This window comes from Monopterus albus, unplaced genomic scaffold, assembly GCF_001952655.1.
Source record: "Monopterus albus unplaced genomic scaffold, M_albus_1.0 scaffold27.1, whole genome shotgun sequence".
NCBI classification, from domain to species: Eukaryota; Metazoa; Chordata; class Actinopteri; order Synbranchiformes; family Synbranchidae; genus Monopterus; species Monopterus albus.
The window spans coordinates 992,626-1,001,766 of record NW_018127907.1 but is presented as its reverse complement, the minus strand read 5'-3'; the positions used below and the strand labels follow the sequence as shown (position 1 = coordinate 1,001,766).

The 9,141-nt window shown below is 40.9% G+C and overlaps 1 protein-coding gene across 1 annotated transcript in view; it reads left to right on the top strand.

The window, feature by feature from the left end:
• The window catches only part of ints6l (integrator complex subunit 6 like), a 14,890-nt gene that overhangs the window by 3,111 nt on the left and 2,638 nt on the right, over window positions 1-9,141 (top strand). Inside the window, exons 3-15 of the mRNA XM_020595560.1 lie at window positions 2,436-2,585; window positions 4,000-4,089; window positions 4,209-4,392; window positions 4,500-4,628; window positions 5,517-5,680; window positions 6,076-6,228; window positions 6,472-6,604; window positions 6,994-7,088; window positions 7,199-7,309; window positions 7,868-8,083; window positions 8,206-8,332; window positions 8,682-8,824; window positions 8,948-9,134. Of these exons, the coding sequence (XP_020451216.1) occupies window positions 2,436-2,585; window positions 4,000-4,089; window positions 4,209-4,392; window positions 4,500-4,628; window positions 5,517-5,680; window positions 6,076-6,228; window positions 6,472-6,604; window positions 6,994-7,088; window positions 7,199-7,309; window positions 7,868-8,083; window positions 8,206-8,332; window positions 8,682-8,824; window positions 8,948-9,134 (1,882 nt within the window). The remainder of the gene's footprint in view (window positions 1-2,435; window positions 2,586-3,999; window positions 4,090-4,208; window positions 4,393-4,499; window positions 4,629-5,516; window positions 5,681-6,075; window positions 6,229-6,471; window positions 6,605-6,993; window positions 7,089-7,198; window positions 7,310-7,867; window positions 8,084-8,205; window positions 8,333-8,681; window positions 8,825-8,947; window positions 9,135-9,141) is intronic.

The following is a 9,141-nucleotide window of genomic DNA, read 5'->3' as shown; positions in this document are numbered from 1 at the left end:
CCTTGGTGAGAGAGGTAGAGAAGAACCCAAAGATGACTGTGGCTGAGCTCCAGAGATGCAGTCGGGAGATGGGAGAAAGTTGTAGAAAGTCAACTATCACTGCAGCCCTCCACCAGTCGGGGCTTTATGGCAGAGTGGCCCGACGGAAGCCTCTCCTCAGTGCAAGACACATGAAAGCCCGCATGGAGTTTGCTAAAAAACACCTGAAGGACTCCAAGATGGTGAGAAATAAGATTCTCTGGTCTGATGAGACCAAGATAGAACTTTTTGGCCTTAATTCTAAGCGGTATGTGTGGAGAAAACCAGGCACTGCTCATCACCTGTCCAATACAGTCCCAACAGTGAAGCATGGTGGTGGCAGCATCATGCTATGGGGGTGTTTTTCAGCTGCAGGGACAGGACGACTGGTTGCAATCGAGGGAAGGATGAATGCGGCCAAGTACAGGGATATCCTGGACGAAAACCTTCTCCAGAGTGCTCAGGACCTCAGACTGGGCTGAAGGTTCACCTTCCAACAAGACAATGACCCTAAGCACACAGCTAAAATAACGAAGGAGTGGCTTCACAACAACTCTGTGACTGTTCTTGAATGGCCCAGCCAGAGCCCTGACTTAAACCCCATTGAGCATCTCTGGAGAGACCTGAAAATGTCAACCAATGTTTACCATCCAACCTGACAGAACTGGAGAGGATCTGCAAGGAGGAATGGCAGAGGATCCCCAAATGCAGGTGTGAAAAACTTGTTGCATCATTCCTAAAAAGACTCATGGCTGTATTAGCTCCAAAGGGTGCTTCTACTAAATACTGAGCAAAGGGTCTGAATACTTATGACCATGTGATATTTCAGTTTTTCTTTTTTAATAAATCTGCAAAAATGTCAAAAATTCTGTGTTTTTCTGTCAATATGGGGTGCTGTGTGTACATTAATGAGGAAAAAAATGAACTTAAATGATTTTAGCATATGGCTGCAATATAACAAAGAGTGAAAAATTTAAGGGGGTCTGAATACTTTCCGTACCCACTGTATTTAACTTACTCTATGATTATTTATTCTTAAACTTTTTTTTGCATTATTATACTAATAACATCCTGTTTTGATAGAGTCTGTGTTGTTTTAAAGACTAAACACCCCCATCTTCTGAAATAGAATTTAAACATTTATTGTACTCTCTACTTCAGTTACTGACTCTTGTCTTATTCACCACAAATCCAGATTATTTCTAAATGTTATTTGCTGAAATATTCTCGTGTTTAACACCTATATAATCCAGGATCTAGTTCTCCTCCCTTACATAAAATCATCCAGGTGCTACTTTCCCCTTGTTTTAAAGCCTGTCCTCCACTACACTTCCTCCTGCTCTTCATCTCTTTGTCTTCCATTGCCTTCTCCTTTGTTGTTTCTGTCTGCTTTGTGTACTCAGGATTATGATGAAAGGACAAGGTTACACTGAATAAGGCTACTCTGATTGTACAGTTACAGAGGCAATAAATTGTTGATGCAGAAGGAGAGAGAGGAGGTTGGGCCAGAAGAAAATAGTAATATTCTGTAGCCTGAATTATTGAGTACATGCTAAGCCTTACATTTCTACTGGCCTGCACAAGAGTCTGTGTCTGGATTATTATTTTATTACTACCCCAATCAATGTGCTTCCACTTTCAGCAGCTCTTTGAGATAATTTACATAACACAGGTTTCCCTAGAAATTTCACCCAAATCCATGACTTTGGAATGATATCCTATTATAATCCAAAATATCCAGCCAGTGGCCAAACTCAGAGCATACACACTGATACTTGCATATAAATTCTTTTCTCTCATACACTCTCCATCTCTTCTTGTATCTTTATCCTCTTCTCCTCCTTCACTTGATAAAGGAAGTGGTAATCTTTCAGGTCGTCCTCAGACTAAACATGAAGCTGCAGCAGTAAAGCAACTGACCTAGCTGAAGAAAAGTCCAAGAACAGTTACACACCCACATCCTTTCCTGTGAGAGTATATATCCATCAGAGAGGACAAAGCAGCAGTAGGATTAGGTATTTTTGGACACATGCCGTGTATGGAATAAAACTCTTTATTAAATAGCACCATCCAGCTCACACATGGGGCTGAATTTCCACAATATCATCTTCTATTTCCAGAACTTGACATAACCTGATCTCATTTTATGGTTACTGTTGTGTCATGTCACTTGGTTCCTAAGATTTAAACTCCTCTCCCAAAAAGTGCCAGTCATGAGTCAGTCTGTGGTTGTCAGTGACCAAAACTCAATTGTTTTTTTTTTTTTTGTAATTACATAGTATGACTATCTGTGGGTGTGGATCTATTTTGGCTTGCGGCTGGTCACCATGCACTGTGTGACTTTAGGCCTCCTCTGCTACTGTGCTGTATGGCTGTTTGCTGTGCAGTGCATTCATCACATACTCCATGTATTACAGGCAGGCTGGAAGGAGAACCATGCCACCTTCATGTGCGAGCTGAAGAACCTGCAGGCATCTGGGTTGACTACATTAGGTCATGCTCTTCGCACAGCCTTTGACCTGCTTAACCTCAACCGCCTTGTCTCTGGCATCGACAACTATGGACAGGTAAGTCATACCAAACTTCCTGTTATGTATTATTTTGGCACCAGACTCATCCATTGTTTTAAAAGAAAAGTTGAGTTATCTTATATAATAGTTTGCATGACAGTCTTTTTAATCAGAGCTAAAATGGTGAGTTGATTAACCAGTTAGTGGATTGCCAAAAGAATTATCTGCAGCAGATTACATGGTCATTTCTTTAAATAAATAATATACATCAAACATTGCCTAATTTTAGCTTCACAATCATGTGGATGTTCTTTTTCTTTTTGCATCATGTGATAATTAACCAAGCCATTTGATGGAATCACCTTGTATTTTGCAATAGCCATTTTTCAGAATTTTTTGACATTTTCTTAATCAAATGTTTGCTAGACTAATTGAAAAAAAACCTGGCACCTTAATCAGTAATAAAAATTATTGTTAGTTGCATAACTAACAAGTTATAATAAAAAAGATTATTAATAATTTTATTACTCAGTAGTTACAGAATTATTTTTTATCTGTCTCTTTATTATTGGTTGTGGTTGAAAACATGAAATCTCACTCACTGACAGGACCATAACATGTATTTGCTGTCGTTCAGTGTCCTTCGATGATTACTTTAGGTCACAGTGATCATTGACATTTTCTAATTTATTATAAACTGGTGTTTTCTTTCACTTAGACATACTGTAGGTTTAGAGCAAACTGCAAACCCTGTCTGATCTTCCTGTTAGAGAAAAAAATATTTGTCTCAGGAATGGACGGGTCAAGGTCATGTTGATAAATTCAGCTTAATGTTAAAGTCATTAAAATAATGCAGCAGTGGAAGTACAGGTCATAAAAGAAGGCTTAGAAATGAAAAGTTAGTCATTTTAAAACTTGAAAAGATTAAAGTCATACAGGTGGAAGAAGCTAAGTGCCCATCAGCCTGGCACTTAACAGTTACTACCACAGTAAAAGACTAAAGTTACCCTGAATGATGTCCCAGTGAGTAACAGAATGTGAACCAGGGCTTTTCTGATAAAGCCAAAACATTTTTTCTTTGAACAAATTAAGGTTTTGATTATGAGTGTAATAAAGCTTTCAGATGGCATTTCTGTTTTTCCCTTTACCTGGAGACAAATAGAACAGTATTGACTTTTTATTGGAACTTAATCCATTCCGTCTTTCCTCAGGTATCACTGCCATCATCTGCTCACACTCTCTTTTCCCTATACCTCTGCTGAAACAGTATGCCTGTGTTTTGCCATTACTATAATCCCAAGAGACCATTAAGATTTTGTTTTTAAAGAAATGTGAATGTTTTTGAGACACACATCCCAGAACAGCGTGTTTGGTCTGGGATGTAAAGAAAGGGAAGCAGACTAGTGAGAATGGCAGTCATCGTTTGTCTGAACTTGGACTGAATTGCTGAACATTATTATTTCCTTCTCAGGGCCGGAACCCCTTCTTCCTCGAGCCATCTGTGATCATCACTATCACTGATGGGAACAAGCTTACACACAGTTCTGGGGTGCCAGATGAGGTGAGAATATAAAAAAATGCATTGTACCACTGAAACTGTGGAACTGAAATTGGTGACATAAGGAGGTTTTTTACATATTTTCCTTTCTTTTCCTTCCTTTACCTCTCTCTGTCATCTAGCTGCACCTGCCTCTGAACTCTCCTTTGGCAGGCAGTGAACTGACCAAAGAACCCTTTCGCTGGGACCAGCGTCTGTTTGCACTGGTGCTCAGGCTGCCCGGGGCCGCCACGCCAGACAACGAGCAGCTCGGTAGCGTCCCCACAGATGAGTCTGCTATCACCCAGATGTGTGAAGTCACTGGAGGTTCAGCATTTTTTTTAATTCACTGTGTGTCTGCACTCTTTTTGGTAGCACTCAGTTTTTCATTCCTTTATACTAGCTCATCGTGCAAGCTGCTTTTTTTCTTCCAGGGCGATCATACTGTGTGCGAACACAGAGGATGCTGAACCAGTGTCTGGAATCTCTAGTGCAGAAGGTTCAAAGCGGAGTTGTCATTAATTTTGAGAAGACGGGGCCAGACCCACCTGTCGTTGGGGAAGGTGAGTTTTTGGGTGGTGCACACTGAAAGGAAACAAGGCAAAAACCACTGTATGTTCCAGTCCTGTCTTTTCCTGTTGGAACAATTTGGTATAGACATGTTTTTGTCTATTCAAGAGTCCAGTCAAGTGCATAGAACATAAATCTAATGTGTCAGACACTTTTAAAACTGTATATTTGATTGAGTTTCTGAGCACATTAACTCTCACATTTCATCCATTTCATTTTGGAGCAGAAATCTGTGGGCAGTAAAACAGGGGAAAGCAGAAGAGAATCTCCTTATCCTGGATCATCACTAAGCAGTTTTACGTTGAAAGGAGACAGTTCATTTTTACCCACACAGAGACACACAGCAACACAAATTAAATCAATCATAAATATTATTAGAACATAAGCTAGTAAGGTTTTTACATCTCTCAGAAGAATGTGTGCCTCTAACTTCAAGCTGTGTTGCAGCTCATTCCAGTAGTGAGGAGCATAGCAACAGAAAACAGTCTTCCCATAGTTCAGAGTTGGTGTAAAGAATGTTTAAAGCCAGTCTCTCCTGTGATCTGGTGTCATGAGCTCTAAACTCAACTAAGGAAGTGTTTTGGATAGTCGAGCCTTATAGAAGAAGACACAATCTGCTGCCTATTCAAATTCTTAAGTACTTAATAATGCTTTATCAATTACTGAAGATCCCCATTTAGAACGTGGATTGGATTGGGAACATCAGTGGTTTGTGCACTTGTGAAATGTATAATGCTGTCCAGCAGAAACCCATTTATCAGTCACTGAGGTTTTGTTTAACAGTGTTTCATCCCACATCTCCAATTTTTTATTTTGAATTTGTTGGCATTTGACTTAGAAATAGTTTTTCTTTTTTATCGTACGCTTTTTTGGTTTTACAGACAACTCTTCGGAGTCAACTCATCCTGCGTCATCCTTCAGCCCACAGCTGTGGCACAGTTGCCACAAACTCATCTATGTGCGGCCAAACCCAAAGACCGGAGTGCCGGTTGGACACTGGCCTATACCTGAGTCCTTCTGGCCGGACCAGAATTCTCCTACACTGGTGAGCCAAGACAGGCCTAAAACTATCTCAGCAGCACCTTTAGTCTCTCATTGTGCGGGTGACCTCTCAGAGTGCTGGATTAATACATGCATTTGACTTTGACAGAGCACTGTTAATCTCCTGCTATTCTCCAAAGATGTACATCTGTGTGTATCTGCACATTTACATACAGACTTGCAGTTCTACTTTGTCTTTCTTATCTTTCTCTCGTCTGGCAGTCCTCTTTTTCTGTGTCTAACATCAGTAACTTTGACTTGCAGCCAACAAAGTTTCCAACTCTGCATACTCACACTGTCATTTTGATTAACTGTGAACCTTTAATGTTTGTTTGATATTGTTGTTACAAAGGTATCACATGGGTCCCTACTACAGATAATTATGTCTGTCATTCTCAGCCGCCTCGGTCTGCTCACCCCGTGGTGCGTTTCTCTTGTGTGGACTGTGAGCCCATGGTGATCGATAAGCTTCCCTTTGACAAGTATGAACTGGAGCCCTCTCCACTCACACGGTACATCCTGGAAAGGAAGTCACCACACATGTGCTGGCAGGTAGGGGCAATATTCACACACCCATCAGCTCTGCTGGTTTGTTTCTACTGTCAATGGTGTTGCCTTTGGAACTTTTCTGATATTATGATGTTGCTAGCTTTATTCAAAATATCTTTTTGCCTCTTGGTAGTTGTGAGTTAATAATGAATCGCTTAGTAAGCACAGATCCACAGATGTCTTCTGAAGCTTAGTTTTTATTAACCAAAACCTTCTTTGACTTACAATTTACTTTGCTGTGTTGAGGTGTTTGTCAGCAGCAGTGGGAAGCAAAATGACCTGGGACAGCCATTTGGCTACCTTAAAGCCAGCACCACTCTCACCTGTGTCAACCTGTTTGTCATGCCTTACAACTACCCAGTCCTTCTCCCGCTTTTAGGTAAGACATATGGCAGTGGGTCAGTAGGCCTGAGCTAATAGGAGATTATAAAGCATTCCTTTTCTGGGTCCCTTCATTGTTCCATTTTTTTCCTTCATCTTCTTTTGTGGCTCTAAACATAATCACAAATATAAGGGTTGATAGCAGAGCAACAGTTAGTCTAATATTTCTTTGAGAAATTTTTGACTAATGAGGTATTTAGAAGTGTAAAGTGTGTCGTCATGGATGTTTTGATGCTTGTTTTAGACTCATCACCTGAATATCGATGTGGGTGCAGTGGTCAGCCCTGCAGCAGCAGGAGGAGCTGCAGGTGGATGGCTGGCTGGTCACTGATGCAGAATGCTAAAGGGCTTTTCTCAGACATATCTCTCTGCTTTTTCTCCTTTCAGATGATTTGTTTAAAGTGCACAAATTCAAACCAAACCTCAAGTGGCGACAGGCCTTCGAGATGTACCTGAAGACAATGCCTCCATACTACCTCCTGGTAAAGTGATGCTATGTCACTTGCTGCCCTTAGTAAGTGTTCAGTACATAGATTTGAATAGTTTTTGCATATAACTAATATCTACAATTTTCCCTGATATCTTCTGACAGCCCTTAAAAAAGGCGTTGAGGATGATGGGTGCACCTAATCTTATCGCAGACACCTTGGACTGTGGCCTGAGTTACAGTGTCATCTCATATCTAAAGAAGCTCAGCCAGCAGGTAGGTAGGGAGGGAGTCCTTTCCAATAAGTGTGACGGGTATGATAGTTGTAGTGGAAAAACCCCAAGCTGTGACACACAGCCAATGTGTTTATCAGTTTTCAAAGTATTGTAGAGAGTGAGATAATCTTCACTCAGGAATGCTAGTGACCAGCCGAGTCAGTTACATATCCATTGGGTTGCTGAGGAAGGTTGTCAGATAACATAGCCTAGCTCAGTGAGCTGGTAGCCACCCTCTCATTTACCACTGTCAGCCTATCAGTGGCCAAATCAGTTGCCGACCTCGACAAAGACAGACTCCTACAATTTCCCAGTAGTCTGTGTTTTGGTACTTTCTCTGCACCATACAAAATTTGGACTGGAATAATAACATATCTGTGTCTTTGCTCTAAATAAAAACTGTGATGGGTGTTCAAAAAATTAAAAAAGTCCAATTACACTATTACTTAAAATTAGAAAAAAGACTCCAAAAAACATGCCAAGAGATGAATTGAAAAAAATGTTTTCCATAATGCTTTAATGCAGTGGTTTTCTTTCTTCTTGTTTTCATGGAATTAAGGCAAAGATCGAATCAGACCGTTTAATTGTGTCCGTGGGGAAGAAGGCTCCCCAAGAAACTGGCATAAAGGTGAAGAACCACTGCAGTGCTCCCTCTCTGGCCCACCGGCGAGACTTTAAGCAATTGCTACAGGGAATCACCGGGGAGGGCCCTCTTCGCCCCGTGGACATCAACTTCAAAGAGTTTGCCGGCTTCCAGATCGCCCTGCTCAACAAGGTAGATTTAGGACATTTATGGAAAGTCTGACATGCTTGTTGTAGCTGCGAAGCATACAGTTAAACAAGGCAAGTGCAATGTTTGAAGGGCTTCCCCAGCTAGATATACGGATGTGTTCACAGGATGTAAAACCTCAAGCTTATCGAAATGCCTATGACATCCCAAGACGGAACCTTTTGGATCAGCTCACCCGAATGCGCTCCAATTTGCTGCGCAGGTCACAGAAACTCATCCGAGGGCAAGATGAAGGTATAGTATTCTGACACTAAGAAGAAGTAAAAGAAAACATAACAATGCTGCAATTCTAGTTTAATATCAGCCAATTTTTATTTTTCCTGGCCAGTGTTGATTTTTATTTTGCACTACTACAGTTGAACTAAAAGAGGAAGTTTGGCAACTAACTGCATCTTTGATTAGTCATAGCTCCAGATGTTGCAATGCAGTCATAACACAGTTTAAAGCATAGATGCAGCAACATTTATTTTGACAGATTTCTTCAATAATGCACTGCAGCACACATGGCTGGAGGCATTAGGTTTCTTGAATCATACATACCCCAAATTTTATTAATGCTCATAAAATGCGTTATGGTTGTTAGACTATCTGCACAGTATCCCAGTGGCTCAGATGGGAAACTATCAGGAGTACCTAAAAATGATGCCGTCTCCTCTCAGAGAGATTGACCCTGATCAGCCTAAACGCCTGCACACATTTGGGAATCCTTTCAAGCAGGATAAGAAGGTAAAAACATGACTAAAATCCTGTTTTATAAAAATTTGCCATAAAAAGCATGGTTTAAAATGTCTTATTTAATATGTATACCTTTGTCTTTTTATGTTATGTTCTCTCAAATGTTTACCTCAGGGGATGATGATTGATGAGGCAGATGAGTTTGTAGCAGGCCCTCAAAACAAGAAAAGAGGAAATTCCAGTGATTCCAACTCGGGTACTATTATGAAAAGAAGGCGGAGCATGTCCCCGTTGCTGCGGCGGCCACAGACTCCACCAGGGAGCACCAACCACGTAGTAGTGGGGAAGAGTCCAACAGGGGGTCAAGG